This window comes from Acanthisitta chloris, unplaced genomic scaffold, assembly GCF_000695815.1.
Source record: "Acanthisitta chloris isolate BGI_N310 unplaced genomic scaffold, ASM69581v1 scaffold38355, whole genome shotgun sequence".
Taxonomy (NCBI): Eukaryota; Metazoa; Chordata; class Aves; order Passeriformes; family Acanthisittidae; genus Acanthisitta; species Acanthisitta chloris.
The window spans coordinates 38,541-56,660 of NW_008676125.1; the positions used below are offsets into that span (position 1 = coordinate 38,541).

General features: G+C 42.8%; 2 protein-coding genes across 3 annotated transcripts in view; one reads left to right on the forward strand and one right to left on the reverse strand.

Moving 5' to 3' along the window:
• Nucleotides 1–12,403, forward strand: part of PLS3 (plastin 3) — a 20,863-nt gene extending 8,460 nt beyond the window's left edge. The window contains exons 3-16 of one of the 2 annotated variants that reach the window (XM_009076000.1): nt 1,254–1,383; nt 1,835–1,967; nt 3,203–3,284; nt 3,942–4,107; nt 5,212–5,354; nt 6,626–6,652; nt 6,765–6,860; nt 7,387–7,582; nt 8,234–8,312; nt 9,009–9,123; nt 9,240–9,373; nt 10,256–10,379; nt 10,982–11,106; nt 11,938–12,403. In XM_009076000.1, coding sequence (XP_009074248.1) covers nt 1,254–1,383; nt 1,835–1,967; nt 3,203–3,284; nt 3,942–4,107; nt 5,212–5,354; nt 6,626–6,652; nt 6,765–6,860; nt 7,387–7,582; nt 8,234–8,312; nt 9,009–9,123; nt 9,240–9,373; nt 10,256–10,379; nt 10,982–11,106; nt 11,938–12,070 — 1,683 coding nt within the window. In that variant the 3' untranslated portion in view covers nt 12,071–12,403. The remainder of the gene's footprint in view (nt 1–1,253; nt 1,384–1,834; nt 1,968–3,202; nt 3,285–3,941; nt 4,108–5,211; nt 5,355–6,625; nt 6,653–6,764; nt 6,861–7,386; nt 7,583–8,233; nt 8,313–9,008; nt 9,124–9,239; nt 9,374–10,255; nt 10,380–10,981; nt 11,107–11,937) is intronic. The other variant, XM_009076001.1, reaches the window with a different exon arrangement.
• A 4,757-nt stretch (nt 12,404–17,160) lies between these two features.
• LOC103803445 (nyctalopin-like) lies at nt 17,161–17,964 on the reverse strand. The gene has a single exon (XM_009076003.1). The coding sequence runs from the start codon at nt 17,962–17,964 to the stop codon at nt 17,161–17,163; it is 804 nt and encodes a 267-aa protein (XP_009074251.1).
• Nucleotides 17,965–18,120: the final 156 nt, after the last annotated feature.

Below are 18,120 nucleotides of genomic sequence, written 5' to 3' on the forward strand. Positions count from 1 at the left end.
AAGCAGAATTGTTGCTATTTTCTATCTCTGAGCATTTTTGCTGGGGTTTATGGTACAAAAGACAACATGAACTAGCTTGAGTTTGGGGCCAAGCGACTTAGTGGTACCTCAGCATTAAAGCACATTTTCAAGAAGGTATGCCATACCAGCAATTAACCAAGCAAATTTTAAAAGAAAGAAATCTGCATCAAAATCCTTATGGTTAAAGCCATCCCACCATAAATCCCCCCACTTTTGGGCTCTTGAGTCTTCAGTCAGCTTTTTTACCTGCTCAAGTTCTGTGTGCCATTAAGAAATGGTTTAATTACACTATGTCATCATCTTGACTTCCACCTTCCCTGTGTTTAAGGGAGGTAAGGCTGGACTTGTGACACCTCTGCAGCCTCGTGTCCCCTCTTTTTAACAGAAGCACTTCATGTTCTGCTTTACAGTACTGTTTCATTGTCTTTTTCTGGATAGTGTTAGGAGAACCTGTGTATACATTTCATTTGTGTTTTCACCATGGTTGAAACTAATTTAGTTCAGTTTTAGGGGGGTTACAGTAGACTTTCCAGCCATTTAATGTGTTTTTTACTAATGTTTGCTCAGTTCTGTAGGACCCTGGGGCCACTAATAGTAACATACCACCTGTGCAAATGGCACATGTAATCTTTCTGCGCTAAAGCATCTCTTCTGCTCTCAGATGTGAAGATGTTTTTCAGTTAGCCCAAGCCTGCTGTTGAGGAAGGGAGGGGAATCCTTACCTGGAGCACTCATTGTTACACATTATTGCACTGTTATATGCTTAAAGAGAATTGTTTCTTGGATTGTGGACAAAGTCTTTGGTGTGAACTGAAGTCACAGTCCCATGAGCATCTGGCTTACGCAGAAAGGTTAAAGTTGCACCACAGCTTTCTCAAGTTTGGTCCTGCAGGAACTGCTGCATGTGTACCTGCTCTCAGACTGCAAAGGTTTCACGTTTTTTTCTCGTGGTCTCTTGAAGTCTACTTGTAAAGGTAAAGATATGCAAGGTACTTCGTGGCTAATGCTTCTGTTTCAATAGGCACTTGCAATATGTGTTTGAGAGAGTGGGACAAACTCTCTGCCCACTCTCTGTGTTAAAATTAATACCACTACACACTTGCTGGGCCCTTCACGTTTGCTGATTTTACTGTGAAGTTTGCTTCAAAGCTGAGAAGGAACAGCTTCATCTGTGGTCCTTTTGTTTTATGAAGATGAGTTTTTCCTGACTAACAGAGCACTTTAAATTGTAGATTTTCCAAGAGGTGAAAAGCAGCGATATTGCTAAAACATTCAGAAAAGCAATTAACAGGAAGGAAGGAATCTGTGCGATTGGAGGGACCTCGGAGCTCTCCAGTGAGGGGACACAGCACTCCTACTCAGGTACTGCTCTGCCTTTCTGCTCTTCTCTTGGGTGAGTGGAGGCCTTATACCAAACCCAGTCCATTTCTACTGCCCTGCCCTGTGCTCTTGTTCTCCAAGAGCTGAATGATCTCCTGTCAAGGTGAGAGCATGACGGAATTAGAGGGTAATGCCAATTTAGCACTGCAGAAATTAAATGTGTGCTTATTTGTTTTGTTAACTGTGCTTGCTGATGAAGTCCTTGTGTCACACTTGAGTGTTATAAAGTCGTTGAGTAACAAGTAAATAACAGGAATATTGTGGTAATTGGAAGCGAGAGTAATATTTCTTTAAACTTCATGTGACTAATAAAATAGTGTGGTAATGATAGTGGGGCTGTTATTTCCCTGGGCTATTGTACACTGATTCTTTTGGGAAAATCTTTGCTATGTTATGAAAAAGCCTGTATTAAATTTACAATTGGTTATCGTAGAGGAAGAGAAATATGCCTTTGTAAACTGGATAAACAAAGCCCTGGAAAATGATCCTGACTGTAGGCACGTTATTCCAATGAACCCAAATACAGATGACCTGTTCAAAGCTGTGGGAGATGGGATTGTGCTATGGTAAGTCACGATGGCTCCTAAACTGAAAAAAAAAAATTAACAATCACCAAAATAACTTCCCAAAACTGTACTTAGGGCATTTTTTTATCCTATTCTAGGCTGGTTTCGTGACTAGTGTGTGTGGAAAATGTTTCACCTGTAAGAAGGGGCTCAGTCTCCCAGGCTTGCACTGTCATTGTGTGATGCTTCAGCTGCTGTGCTAGCTTCACAAGCTCATATTTTCATCTGATGTTTTTGTTTGGGCTTAAAACTTGTGTTTGCTGAAGGGGGACAAGGTGCTTTGTGGGAGCAGAAGTTGTCCTGATGTAAACCCAGCCTGGTGCTGGGTAGCTTGTGGGAGGGCATATGTGATAAATAGCCCATTCTCTTGGATGTTTAGACAGACTGTATTCTCTGTGGGAGTGTTAGTGACCTTGGGAATTAACCCAAAAATGGATTTTCTGTGAATCCTCTTGGTGCTTTTTTAATCACTGCGCTAAGTAAGGTGATTTATTTTGTTGCATGCTGAAAACAGAAGGCTGCTAAACACCAACCACCTTCTGTGTATGGGGGTTTTGCTGGGTTTGTGCGTTAGGTTCTTTGTTTGTAACCTAAGTAAATAAATACAGTGGAGAACTGTATCAGTCTGGAATTCCAGTATCTCTATCAACGCACAAAATAAGTTTAGTGAGCCATTGCCTTTCTTTTTTTTATTTCCCAAGTTTCAAGTAATTCAGGTCTTTAGTCTTTGCCTGTAAAGTAAAGTAAAAACTTGCCATATTTCCTGTTTATTAAAAATTCATTGTGCTCACGTGCTCCCCACTGAGCTCTCCAAATGTTTGAGCTTCTTTGGGACATTTTTTTCTTGCCAGCAGTAGTACACCTTTACAATAGGAGGAAGTGTGTTGTCTTACTAGAATGTACAGTGGATGTCAGCAGAGCAATGCTTCTTCACTAGTTCAGTGGCTGCACTGTGAATAATTCATGTGCTCTTTTTGCTCCAACAGCTGAGATCAGTAGTAGCCAGGAGCATGTTTAAGGTTTCAGGCTTAGCTATTAGTTACAAATACATTCTTGGTAGTGTAAATATTAACTTCTGCTTTACACAATCTCGATTTTATGGAAAAGAAAATAAGTACACAAAACTTAACTGTCAAAAGGAGATGTACTGTGGTGAGTATTGTAACAGTATGTTGAGTTTTGGTCAGATTAAACAGTAAATGTTGTTCAAATGTTACTGCTTTTCCTCCTAACAGCAAAATGATCAATCTTTCTGTTCCTGACACGATTGATGAAAGAGCAATTAACAAGAAGAAACTCACACCATTCATAATTCAGGTATAATGCATTTCCTTGTTTTTTTGCTGAAATTAATATTCAGTTAGAATTAATGAATGCAGCATGGTGGCTTAAGGCATTATTGTGGAACGCTGGAAAGGAGCAAGTTTTATAACTTGTGCTTAATTATTAAATGCAGTTTTGTACTGTGCATAATTGGCAGTTCCATGGGCACAGTTCAAAAGACAAAAATGCTAACTTAGTGACAAATGCTGTGCACACCTGATATTGCTGTGGTGATTATTTACAGTGCTGTCTTTTTGAAACAATAAGTTTATTGGTGTTGGCTTTCTCTGCATCATTTCATAGTACAACAGGTTGCTTTTGTCTGGATGCCTGTGGATGTGTGTGTGTGTATAACTTAGTACTACTCTAGCCTTATTTTTGTTGATGCCACTAGATGCAACTAACTTGGAGGCTGAAACTAAATACTGGAGGCTGAAATTAAACCCTGGTGCCTAGTTGAGTTCTTATTGATTCAGCCTGCTGCCACCACAGCTCTGTTAGAACTTCAGCTGGAGAGCAGCTGGGAGTGTTTCCTCTGAGCTGCTGCTGTCTGAGCAAGGGCAAGGGGGAAATCTCCATTCTGCTAGTGCTGGATGAAAGGCAAAGCAGCATTTCCCTGGACTGTGTCTAACTAGGCTGTGCTGTTTGCAGGAGAACCTGAACCTTGCCTTGAATTCTGCATCTGCCATCGGTTGTCATGTTGTCAATATTGGCGCAGAGGACTTGAGGGAAGGGAAACCACACCTGGTCCTTGGGCTCCTCTGGCAGATCATTAAGATCGGCTTATTCGCCGACATTGAGCTCAGCAGAAATGAAGGTAAACTCTTCAGTGATTACTTCTAAAGCATGAACACCACGTTGCTTGCACTGTCAGCTCCCCCTGTTGCTCCCTCTTCCCTCCCTCCTTTCTGCTGGAAGGGATTCATCAGGGCATGTGCCAAACTGAGTGCTTCCCGGTGTGTGTGTAACTGTGAAGCAGGTTCATGCAGGTGGGTTGTGGCATCCTGGTAACATGTGTCAGCCTTGGGGAACTGGCTGAACACCAGTCTAAGTCAAGAGGCACCTTGGCTCAAGCCTTGGGGTGAATGAGCACATTGCTTGGTGATGCCCCAGGCTGCTTCAGCCATAGGTATCCAGTGATGTTGGGAGGTGGCAAAAGCTGCTTGCATCCTTTTAGGATTATAGACAACTGCATGTCTTCCTAAAAAAATAAGAGGAGGGCTTCAGCTCTTTGATAATATGTTCACAATGTCTTGGTTCTCCTAAAATCCTCCTCACCTCTGTGAGTGGTGCAGCTGAACTCATGCTTGCTTGGCAGTGGGAAAGCAGTGCTGCAGATCTCTCCTGGTGCTTACTTGGTCCTGCATGACAACCTCCAAAATTTAAACCTTTCAAGTCATTCAAAGAGCTGTTATTCCTACATGGGCTATCAGAACACCCAGATGGATAGAAGGGCATCAGTGTCTCTTATTTAAACTTCCCCATCATGACGTGGTGACATTGTTTGGCTTAGACTGAAAATTCATGGCAAGGGAAGCACCAGCCAGCTGAAAGGGTGCTTATCTTGGCTCTTCTGGCTTTTTTTAACAGTGCTTATGAAACTGCTTGGAAGCAATTCTTTTTGAGATATAAGTACATTTGCATTTAGCTTACTGTCGTCAGCTTAAAAGACTGCATGTAAAATCCAGAGAATTTTGTTGTTATACAAGAAAATGGAGAATACTTTTTACACACAGTTTTCTAGATCATTCATACTCTTCTCTGTGTAACAGCGAACTCAGGAAAACTCCACTACTACCCAGAATATTTTGACATAATCAGTAGTTGGTATTGTCCATTCCTTCTTCCCCTGAGATGTTGCTGCAGCTCTAATTCTGGCATGCAGGTTTGCCTCTTCCCCTCACAAGTATTTTTCTTCCAGCTCTGGCTGCCTTACTCCGTGACGGTGAAAATCTGGAGGACCTTATGAAGTTATCCCCAGAAGAGCTGCTCCTAAGATGGGCCAACTTCCACCTGGAAAATGCAGGCTGGCACAAAATCAATAACTTCAGCTCGGATATCAAGGTACCAAGAGCTCTCCTGTCCTGAATATGCCTGGGAAAACACTGGGAGCCAGCCAGGGCTGTGTTTGCATGTGTAAATGAGGCCCTTCATCTGCAAACTGGACCTTTCTTAACCCTAATATACTGAGTGGTCTTAACAGGGAGGCTTATGGATGGTATATCCGAGGTACCACAGTTTCTCATGCCATGAGGCTGAGCCCAGCGTTGAACTGTCTGAATGTTTCCTCCAGTGCTGGTGGGATTCTACTGCAAAGCTGTTGCAAGTTTTAATCAAATATGAAGCTGGTATTGCTCATGTGTTTTCAAATGTCCTTAATCCATCTCTTTTTGATGGAAATAACAGGGAAAAATGCTTCCTTGGAGAGTGAAACTTCCACACACTCTTGGCAAGTGATGGCATTTCATCCAAAATGTCATAGGCTGGAGAGAGAAAGGGAAACAAAACCTCTTACTCTCTACACTGAGTTGAGTAGAAATGAGAGTGGGGACTCTTTAAAGCTGGTTTTCAGATGCGAAGGGGTGGTTCTCTTTCCTCAGCACTAGTGAGAAATGGAGGATGGTGACTCCTGGTCAGTGTGGGGTTTCTGGATACTGGTCTCAGCAGGTTTCAGGAGCTTATTCATATGGCCAACGGTTTCAAGGAGGAGAGAGAAGACTGAAACAGCAGAAAAAGATATAATTGAGGTGTATAGATCTGACCTGTGTGTGCATGCGTGCACCACACATGGTCACTCTGATTTCCAGCCTGGAAATTACCTACAGTTTTGCTGATAGCTGTTGGCTTCTTTGTTTCATCCCACAGGCTGCCAGGATATGGTGAGGTCCTCCTTAGTGCTGAGGATTAAAAAGACTTGTAGTTGATAAATAATTACTGCAGCTATTTGTTCCTCCTGGTTTGTGACCATCCCTGGCCTCTCCTTTAAGCTATTCTAATCAATATGCAGGTGCAGGAGAAAACATTCAGACATCTTAATATCAGCTCTTTGTCTGGAATTTCCTTGCTGAGACACATTCATCATTCCTGTACAGTAGGAATAGCTGCCTTGTTTCGGGGTTCAGGCTACCTTTTGGCATCTGGGGGCTATGACTGCAGGCACCACAGGATCACTGTCTCCTCCAGTCTTTGGAGACGAGGCTGTGCATCAGAACTTTTAGCAAAGGCAATTTTCACAGAATTATACTTCATCATTTTCATCTTAAGTATTTCTAACCTTTTCCTTTTCTGTTTCCTTTTCTGCTGCCTGGATTTCTACCACTGTGCTCTATTTTAAGCTTACAGATTTTGGCAATTCAGTAAAGGTACATAAACCAATTACGCACGGTGACTTCTTAAAGATGAGCCTGAAATTAATTGTTATGGTGTATTCACTGCTGTGCATGAGACTTGAATTTTCTTTTTCATCCATTTCAGGATTCCAGAGCTTATTTCCACCTGCTCAATCAAATTGCACCTAAAGGGCAGAAAGAAGGAGAGCCTCAGATCGATATTAACATGTCAGGTTTCAATGTAAGTATTCAGTCTGTCGCGACCTCATCCTGTAGAATTGTGAACTACCTGTATCCCTATCATTGCCCCATGACATCTAGGTAACCTGGTGTCTTAATTTCTAGAGCGTGTACAGTGTCGGTGGCCATGTGCACAGCTCGGGCATGTGCTTAATGAGTGGCTGTTGCCAGCCTGGTCACTACCCACCAATTAACAGAGATGACAGAGAAATCATTGGTGGTTTGGCTCCATTCAGGAGCCTGCTGACTTCTGCTTTTGAACCACTAAGTTCCAAAAGCATAAAATTGGAAAACAGATAAGCTTGGAAAGCATCATGCTAGGAAAAATTCCAACCCAAACCAGGATAATTATATGCACAGCAGCAGGGATTAGCATACATGCTTCAGCCCTTGGTTCAATTAGTGACTGATGCCTAATGAAGGCACTTGGAGTTGTGACATTAGTCCAGGTAGTGGTCAGGAGCTTCCCATCTGCTTTGTAGCCCAATCTCTTCCATGACAGCTCTTGTCCATTGCCTCCCTGGCAGGAGAAGGATGACTTGAGGAGAGCAGAGTACATGCTTCAGCAGGCAGATCGGCTTGGCTGCCGGCAGTTCGTCACACCGGCTGACGTGGTCAGTGGCAATCCCAAACTGAACCTGGCCTTCGTTGCCAACCTGTTCAACAAGTACCCAGCACTTACCAAGCCCGAAAACCAGGACATCGACTGGACCCTACTGGAAGGTGATGGCCGTATCAGTCACTAGATATTTCCCTCCTGCTAATTTTAAGTGCACAGTTGTGTCATAAGAGGCTGTGCCCTGCAGAGGTATCTCCATTGAAGTAACACCTATGATTTGAGGCTTCAGTGCTGCAGTGGTTGTTTACTCATCTGGGGTAGATAAGAAGGGTACTTGACAGCCTGTTCAGCTGCTCTGACCCTGATGTGGAACCCAAATCAGTAGGCACGCTGCCAGCAGCCTGTCACTCCCCATGCCAAGGAAGTTGGTTTTGCCATTTCCTGTGATGGGCACAAGCACCTCAGTAATGCATTGAGATGTTCATGGGAGCCCTAATTGTTGGTACAACTTAGATTATGGCTTTGGCTGCCTGGCTCACAGACAGCAGTTAGCTAACACCCATGTGAAACACCTTCCTGCAGAAAGTGCAAAAGACATTCTCCTCTGGGGCCTGGCAAAACAAACTGATATCCAAGACTAAATATCAGGGCCACCCTCTTCCTTTGAAAAAATTTAAATAGAAGAAATAGCCTTTGAGTGCTCAAAAACCTACTGATGAGCTATATTGCTCAAAGCTCACTGCCCTGTAAGGTGTAAACCCCTTGTGCAGTGTTGAGCTTTCAGAATTTGCATGAATGTATGTTCTCTCATCTAGGAGAGACACGTGAGGAACGGACCTTCCGCAACTGGATGAACTCCCTTGGTGTGAACCCTCATGTAAATCACCTCTATGGGTAAGTGTCACACTCTTGGGAGGCCCAGCTAGGTGAGACAGAGTTGTACCTCCACCAGTGTCCTCTTGCCCATAGTGCTGAGCAAAGAACTTGAGAAAGTATCATGGCAGGGAGGGGGAGATGCTCACTGCACCCTTCCTGCAATGTGCAGCTGAGGGATGTCTGATCCAATGCTCAGCACACCAGCAGTTGGCTTTAAGGACTGAAGACAATGTGTTTATTTTCCCCACCTTGTTTAAGTTGTTACCCGGAGATCCCGATACATTTGGATCTACTTAAGCAGCTGCATTAGGGCAATCAAATGCCCTGTCACCTAGTTTTAAAGTCATAACCAAGACTTGATAGTTAGGAGGGAAGATACTCTGTAGTCAGTGGGGAGGCAAGAGGCAAGATACTCTGTAGTCAGAGAGGTGGCTACCTTTGGATTTTATGTAGCAGAAGTCTTCCCTGGATCTGTTGCTGATTATCATGCTAAAACCTGCTGTAGCAGTGCAGCTGGCTGATGATAAGCATGGAGCATTGCTCCTACACTGAAAATTGCTAAAGGTTAAAATGATGTGGTTTTTTTTTTTTTTCTTTTTAGGGTTGTTGAAGTTGCAACAACCTGTTAAAGAATAGTAATTATTCATGATGTGACAAAGTCAGAATGCACTCAAGTCTTGAAATGTTAGACTTAATCAATGTTTTTCACTTTAGTGATCTCCAAGATGCTCTGGTAATACTACAATTATATGAAAAGATCAAAGTTCCCGTGGACTGGAATAAGGTTAACAAACCTCCATATCCTAAACTTGGAGCAAATATGAAAAAGGTGAGCATGGCAAAAGACTCTAAAAGAAGCCACGGACACTTAATTTCTATTACAGGCTTCCAGTCAAGTGAGCGTGTTTGTGAGTAATTTTCTATTTAAACTCTTGTCCTTTGTAGCTAGAAAACTGTAACTATGCTGTAGACTTGGGAAAACATCCAGCTAAGTTCTCCTTGGTTGGCATCGGTGGACAGGATCTGAACGACGGAAACCCAACGCTGACACTAGCCTTGGTCTGGCAATTGATGAGAAGGTAGGCCCCCTTTCAAACATGTAAAACTTGTGAATGGAGTACAGAATTTGGGAAGTTTTTTTGCCATAAGAGCACTGCAGCAGTGAAGCAGGTAGCCCAGAAAGATTGTAAAACTTCTGTCCTTTTTGGAGGTTTCTGAGACAACTGGACAAAACTGTGGCAGAGCTGATCCTACTGCAGATGAAATGCTGGAGCAGAGACCTCCAGACAGCCTGCTGGTGGACCTGTGGTCATCCTGCTAACCAGGATCACTGCTTTCCCACCTGCTTAAGTTTGATCCACGTGCAGAAACCCTGAGGAGGAGCATTACACAACTTTCATGTTCTAGTTTTTACTTGGAAATTGGGAGAGGAAACATTCTAGGGCTGCTTTGTAACCCCTTTTTCATTGGAATGGGGGGAAGGAGAAACAGATCAAGTTGATTGTCCTTTTTCTTGTATATTTCTGAAGAAATCTAAGATGATGCAAATATGTATCTGCAAAAGAGCTGCATGGTAGCTCCTTATTTGGTGTTAGAGAACAGAATGCTTACTCGTGAGTTAATACACATCTTTTGGTAACGTGTTACCCCTATGGAGCAAATGGTCAATTGTGAAACAGTTGAACAAGTGTTCTGAGCCCAGGCAATTTTGTGAGCTTATATTAAAGGACTTGAAAGGCTAGAAAGACTAAATGCTTTAACAGAAATCACACTTCTGGTAAGATCGATGGTTCTTTCTTTTTGCTAAAGGAGTATTACAAAAAAAAAAAAAAAAAAAAAGAGCCAAGACTATGCAAAGACTTTCCAAGTTGCCATGGGCTCACATTTCATCCTGGCTGTGATGCTCACCAGGGCTTTGCACTGGCCCTGTGCCTAATCTTGTTCTCTCTGCTGGTTCTCAGGTACACGCTGAATGTCCTCGAGGACCTGGGTGATGGTCAGAAAGCCAATGATGACATTATAGTCAGCTGGGTAAACCAGACCCTGAAAGAAGCTGGAAAGTCCACCTCCATCCAGAACTTCAAGGTGCAGGTTCCCCTCTTGCATCCAAAAGGAGAGGAGTGCCTAAAAAGTATTTTCTTGGCTGGATGAACAGAAGGGGCATTTTAGAAAGGAGTTTAAACAGGACAGAATTCAGTGTGTGCTGGGAAAAGAGTGGTTTCAAGCTGCCAGAGAGGAGACTGTTTAGGACTGCCCACAGTGGGGAATAGTGGTGGGGCAAGACAGCAGGTGAGTGGCAGAGGATTGGGAGGATGGTCAGGATCTGGAGCAGAGGTGAGGGCTGAGATGCTGTGGCAAGCATAGAGGCTGAGCTAGTGAGTATTTGGAGGTGAGCATTGTCCCTTGGGCTGTGGTCAGCAGGGCAGACCTGCTGCTTGCACATCGATTACTTTGCATTCTCAGAGCACCTGCAGTAAATTGGAGTAAAAATATTGTATTATTGCCACAGGAGAAGCAGCAGTTTGGTTTTCCCTGGGGTCCAGCTGGGAGTAATCACTAACACTGCTGCTTTGAAAAGGCTTGTTTAAAGCTTGTTTTGTTGCATTTTGCAGAGCAGCTGAATTGAGGTGGGACATATGCTTTAAGGATTAGACATTTATCTTTTCTTCTATCTCTGTATTCTCTAGGACAAGACTATCAGCACGAGCTTGGCAGTTGTGGATTTAATTGATGCTATACAGCCTGGTTGTATCAACTATGACCTTGTAAAGACTGGTCATCTATCAGAAGATGACAAACAAAATAATGCTAAGTAAGTTTGCTATCTCAAAGGCTGTTTTGCATTGATACACCTATGCACTGGCTTCAGGCTGCAGGTGTTTTTACCACAGTTTATTGCGGTGGTTTTCAGTTTCTTAACACTGTACCTTTTAGGCAGGCAGCACTTGTTGAAATCCAGTTGCTGTCCTTGCCCGTGACGCTGGAGGGAGCAGTTGGCTGAGCTCTCTGGCTTGTTGGGAGAAATGCAGAACAGCTCAGGCAGTTCTTAGCAATGATACTCCATTTCTCACCTGTTTGTTCAGCCATATGAAGTGCACAGCTGGTTGCTCAGTTTTGAAATTGAACCCTTGTATGGCTCATGTCTCGTTGAATCATCATAGACTGTCAAGTTTAAAGTATGCCTATTAAAACATGCTTTTGAAATGTGTGTTCTGCAACTGTTCTGCAGTGGCAGAATGACAGCAAAGTTTCTTGCAGATAATAGTCTCACTTGGTTATTCATAAGGAGCAAACAGAAGGGGAAATGTAAATGTGACATTATTAATCCTTTGTTATATATGCTGTCTATTATCCCTAACAGATATTAATTAAATTTTATTTTTATCTGTTGGTAAAGTAGACTTGACATTCAAAGGTCAATTTGCACATTAAAAGCACTTTGCTGTGGAAAAGGAATAGAGCAAAAGATAATAGAGCAAAAGAAAAAAATTAAAAACCAGAAAGATGTGATGTGATTGAACTCTTGTGCATTGTGAATATTAATAAATAATAGGTCAAATTGTGTTGGCTAGGGAAGGAACTGACTTGCTATTTATTGTCAGCAGTTTTGGTACTAACTCACTCATTTTTCCATGGTGAACAGGTATGCTGTGTCCATGGCAAGAAGAATTGGTGCCAGAGTTTATGCTCTTCCAGAAGATCTTGTGGAGGTGAAACCGAAGATGGTCATGACCGTGTTTGCCTGCTTGATGGGCAGAGGAATGAAGCGAGTATAAAAGAGTTGTAAAGAAAAAAACCCAAAATGCAACAAAAACCCAACCTGCCACCCTGGGTGCATGAGTAGCAGATCGGCTGTGACCACATTGAAATGCTGTTGGCCTAGGAACTGTTGCAGTTCAAAGGACTTTGTTTTGCTTTGCAAGACAAAACTCTTTATCAAAATTCTCAGGGAGAGGAGTTTTAACCAACAGACATGCTCTTTTCCCAAAGGAAAGTTTAACTTATCAAGAGCTCACAGAAATGCATTCATAGCAGACCCTGCATCTTGCAATACTGCTCTGAAGCTGTTTTCACTCCATTATTTCTCAGATACTTGATGTGTGGTTTTTCACCCCGAGGGCTATAAGGTGGTTGGTATGAGTTGTAATGGAAACAAATCTAATTTCTATCTGCAGTCCTATTTAATTTCTGTCATACACTTCAAGCATATTCTAGGTTTGACCACATCCTTAACTTTGCGAATAAAGCTACAGTACAAGTTGGGATCTGCAGGCCAGCTCACAATGCTGAATGAGAAATGTGTAATTAGGAAGATGATCTTCCTCTGGTATTCTCTGTACATGGTGCTTTTTTATACATCTAACTATTATGATTACTTTACCAATAAAGCATGGCAGTTTTTTCTCTTGCTGCTTATAAAAAGGGTTTTTTTTGTTTGGGGTGGGGTTTTGTTTGTTTGTTTTTGTGTGGGTTTTTTTTGTGGTAATCGATAATTTGTTTTTTTTTGGGTTGGATTTTTTTTAAGGTTATACTACATATGATAATACCACCATCCTTGGACCTCTTGCAGTAACATATGGTATTATGTTGCTGATGGCATGGTTACACCTGCAAATGGAAGTGAATGCATTTTTGTATGCATCTTGGTCCAGTTCTGTGCACCTAGAAAATAATTTTTACAAAAATCTGCATGAAAACTATAACTTTTTTATTATTTTTTTTAAGGTTATACTACATATGATAATACCACCATCCTTGGACCTCTTGCAGTAACATATGGTATTATGTTGCTGATGGCATGGTTACACCTGCAAATGGAAGTGAATGCATTTTTGTATGCATCTTGGTCCAGTTCTGTGCACCTAGAAAATAATTTTTACAAAAATCTGCATGAAAACTATAACTTTTTTATTTAAAATGCTGTTGGATATAAAACCATACTACACTGTGGGGGAGGTTTTGTGCAGGGAAGAGGCAAATGTTATAAACAGCAGGGTTCAATAAAGTGAACAGCAAATATTGCTGGGACATAAAACTATTTTTACAGATAAATGGAAGCCTTGTCGCCAAAGAAGGAATATGTTGTATCCATAGGATTAAATATTATCTTGCTTTGGCAAGCTGTTTGCTATATTTTGAGATCATATTGCTATTCCAAGCTATTCAAAGTGATGTAATATGGTGGCAAAACATTAGTTGAAATAAAAACATTTAAATACATGCGTCTCTTCTTATTTGCACTGACCCAGCGTGGCCTCCTGTCTTCAGTTACAGCTGCTGCTTCTGGGTTGCTGTGTCACACACCTTTCTGCATCTTTAATGGCCAGATGCAAATCTGCTGTTAGGTGCTGGTCCTTTGAAGTGTGTTGAGAGGCTGCTGGGAGAACAGCAGCGAATGGTCCATGAAAAGCAAAGAAAGAACAGGTTTGTTTTGAAGCAGCAGCTTCTTCTGTGCCATTCTGCCTTGTGGGCTTCAGAGGTGAAAGTTTACATGAGGGCTAATTGAGAGAGAAAGTGGTTTAATTTTTCTGTGTGTAGGAGATGAAAAACGTGCAAGGGAACAGGGAATTTGGCAGGGAGCTGGAGTGGAGCTGGTGCACCTGAGAGGAGACATGCAGAAGCCCTGCCTGCTGCAGGGGTGAGGGCAGGAGATGCAAGAGCACTGGCTGGGAACACTCACTGCTCTGAGAGTGCTGGGAGTGTCAGCAAACCCCCACAGTGATTTATTGCATGAAACCTCACATACATCCAGCTGGGAACTTTCCACTGGTGCAATTTTTTCATCAGAAAATATGTTAACAAAGCTTCCCACAGGAAATTGCATGTTTTCACTGAAGATGGAACGATATACCATAAGTAGGCACATCCATCCCTCTGAGACAGTGGTCTAGTGATTTACAGCACTGGCTGGGGGTATGGTATAATTAAGGTCAAAATTCTTGGTCTTTGGAACTGACCACATGCATCTGTCCTGTCTTGCCTCTTTTGCCTCCTGGTGCCAGGTTAAAGGGGGAGAAATGGATAGTCTGACAATTACAGCATGGCAAAGCATCTCATTCTTGTTCTGGATGTATTTAAGAAATGGGTTCACTCAAAGAAAAGCTTTGGGTCAAAGCAAAGTGGAGCTCTTAAAGTGAAGGTCCAGTGCAGGATAGACAGGACAAACCCCTGTGCTTTCTCACCAGTAAAGCCTCTGACAAGCAAACTTTCAAATAGTTTGTTTTGTCAAACACACCTAAAAGTTTTCAAGAGGAACCAAGATGTATGTTTCTTTCTTCCTGCAAGTCTTTTTGCTCTTTCATATTAAATTATTTGTTTATATATATTCGGTTACTAGTTTCTGTTTATTCAATTCTGCTTTTGTTTCCAAGGTTTTTTAGCAGTGACAGCTTTACTCCAATATTTTTTTTAAACAGTTGAGCTTGCTGCTGCCTTTGTGGGTGTGTGTTGTCCTTAATCTCAATGTTCTCTTTCATATGTCTTTCCAGGCACAGATTGCATCTTCAGGGCCTGTGGGTTTTGCCAGAAGTTTTTTTTCTATTCCTTGCAAGCTTCATTTCTTGTGGATTAAAAGTGTAGCTACATGTTCTTCCTGAGCATACTGCATCGAACTTGTTAAATATTTCTATCGCTATTTCATTGTAGCACAGAAGAAGCAAGTTAATTGTATTCCTGTAGTGTTTAATGAGGTGGTGGTGTAAAAGTGGAAGGAATGTTTTCTGGTAGCATTGCCAGGAGACAAGGCTCTCCTTAAAATTTTTTCACCAACTTATATTATTCAATGGAAAACATTAACTTTTTAGGGACTTAGAAAAATTAGGGAGGTGAACTTTGCTTGGTTATTTTTTGCTTCTGCCTTTTTTTTTTATTGCAGCTTGATAGCAGAGAGGAATGCAATACCAAGAAACAAACTGGAGTTTTTTTCCACTACTTCCCAAAAGTATGTGAAGCTGAGGAAAGTGAGGATGGTGAAAGAGCAGAAAAAAAAAAAGGCAAAAATTTGTTGACCACTGAATACTTTACACAAACCTTATCACAAATCTGATAACAAGGAGGACTCAGTGTGTGTGGTTTTGTGCAGCCCCGGTTTGTCTCTTCAGTGGTACAACAGCAAAGGTTGGTCTTACTCTTCACTCCGTGGCTGGTTTTCCATGTCAGAATGTGCTGGTTTGTGTGTTTTCAACCCTAAACAAAGGTTTATTTCTCTCCTACCTCTTATCAGCTTGGGAGGATTCCTCTAAGGACAGAGACAGGTATGGTGTATCTGCCACACGTTCTGTTGCTTCCTTCTGTGAGCACTTGGTAACCATTGGGCATGTCTTGTGGCAAGTGTTTATACAGTGATAGTTGCTGAAAATGTTATCTAGGTGTTCCTGTTTTTGTAAGTCAGGTGAGAAATAATCACAGGCAAGAAATTTCTCCAAGAAAGCACCTCAAAGACAAAGAGCTGCAAAGAGCAAATTTCCTCAGACCTGGCCGTGTGGCCACCAGCCCACATAGCTAATGGCAAGGGAGCTGCAATGCAAGCAAGGCAGCTGCATTTGGTGGGGACTCTGCTTACTGCAGCTTTAGGAATTACTACATTCCTGAAGTCTCCCATAGGTGGAAAACAAATGTTGTCTGTGCAGGTTGTGTCTTCTGTGTGCTGGCAGACAAAGCCAAAGGGAGACCATGCTTGTTCTGCAAGGCAGGTCTGCAGACTTAGTCACTCTACCTGTGGTTCAATTTAGTCGCTGCAGGAAATCCAGATCTGCTGTTGACTGCCTGAAGGATGGGATCTGCCATCACTGTTACTATGAGCACCAGGCTCCTTGTCTGACTGCTGGCAAATGGTGCTGCTGATTCTGGAGGTTGTGAGGCTGCTTCTGCAACCTGGCATGGGGAATTGCTTCCTACAGACTGATGAGGTTTCCTCCTGCAAGGGACTCTGTGCCAGGCAGGGTTTTAGCCTAGAAAGGTGTTTTATCCAGCCAGGAATATGTTGCAAGTCCCAATCTTGCAAAGAAAAAAGCATCCAAAAATACCAAGCATTTCTGGATGTAACTGTGTCGGTGGACAAGGGATTTTAATATACCTGCAGAAATGGAAAATTCCTGTTGGAAGAATTGAGAAGGCTGATATGTGTGAAGGAGGCATCATGATGGCTCAGCACCTGAAGGGAGGCAGATTGAGGGTATGGCACAGGTGTGATGCTGTGACAGAGCTCATAACATGCAGGGAGACAGAATTCCTACAGACAATCCCTGAGACAAGCGAGCTCCTTGCAGGGGTAAGTGCAAAGCCACATTGAGCTGAAGCTCAGTACTGTCAGGAGCAGGTGAGCAATAAAATGTTTTACGTGGTGACATTTTTGCCCACTCCTCCAACAATGTCTTATACTCTTAACAGCAAAGTTCCTTGTGTGCCTGCTGTGGGAAGGTACCACATGTTCACAGAAATGCTGATGGACTGGGCCTTTTCTAGAGACTCCAGATGTGCTGCAACATGAGCAATTTATTCTTACTTCAGCAGTACTCACAATATCCCCAGTACAGACTATGTGTAGGAAGTAGCCTCTCCCTGAGACGTCACACCTGGCTGTGGTCACCTGGAAACGGGGGAGGACAAAGGCTGTGGTGGGGCCATGCTTCCCAGCCCTGTGTCACCAGCACAAGCCCCAGCCCTGAAATTGCCAATGTGAGCATTTACGCTGAATTTTGATGTTAGCACTTCAGATTCAAGCATTGCCCATGAGTGAAAGCATTTATTCCTATATAATAAAATCCCTTGATTTCCATATAAAATCTACCTGTTGTGAAAACCCTCTTTTCACAAACAAATAGCAAGAAAATAAATAAGTAGCCTTCACTTTATAATTCAGATATCATCAAAATGTGGCTACTGAGGTGTCCCATCCCCTCACATTATACCACATGTAGCAGACAAGTGCCAGCAGGATGACCTTGCTAGGGAGATTCGGGGGCTCAGGAGCCACACTGGTGCTGCCCACGCTGCACTTGTCTTCACTTGCCAGCTGAAGTGGCACCGTGCAGTCCCTCAGGTCCCCTGGGTGGGGTTCATTGAGTGCTGTTGTGTTGGGAGGGCCCAGGAAGGCACAGTCCAGCCCTTTGATCACTGCCCTGCGTGTCGCCGTCCACTGCCAGAACCAAAGCATCTTGCAGTCACACCTCCAGGGGTTGTGGGATAGAAACACGTACTTCAGCTTTGTCAGTTCGGTGAACAAGCGGATGGGGAGGGAACTGAGGTTGTTTTTGCTCAGATGAAGGAAGTGCAGCTTGTGCAAGTATGAAAAAGCAGAGTCAGAGATAGAGGAGATTTGGTTGTTGTTCAGGTACAAGTTTCTCAAGTTGAGCAGATGTCTGAAGGTGCATTCAACAGCAGTGATTCTGTTGGCTTCAAGGTGCATAGTCTTGAGCTGGATCAACCCCTCGAAAAGCTGATTAGGCAGATCAGTGATGAAGTTGTGTCCTAAATTTAACATGCCCAATCTGAGAAGCTTTGTGAAAGCACCATTTTGAATGATCCATATCCGATTCTTCCTGAGATTCAGGTCGTACAGGGTTTCCAGGTCCTTCAGGGAGTCTCTGCCGATGGCCTCTATGTGATTGCCCTCAAGGGACAGCCTCGTGAGGCTGGAGAGGTTCCTGAAGGCTTGTGGGACATACCGCATGTTATTGGAGGCTAAATCAAGACTTTCTAGAGAAGGCAAGTGTGAAAATAGAAGTGGGTGGATTTCGAAAATATTGCAGTGAGACAAATCCAGGCTGATGAGGTTTAATAGCCCTCTGAAAGTGTTTGCATGCAGGTAAGTAAGACGTGAGTTCCT

Bases quoted from the DNA above. Each gene is read 5' to 3' on its own strand.
- LOC103803445 (XM_009076003.1), bottom strand. From the start codon at position 17,964: ATGCGGTATGTCCCACAAGCCTTCAGGAACCTCTCCAGCCTCACGAGG.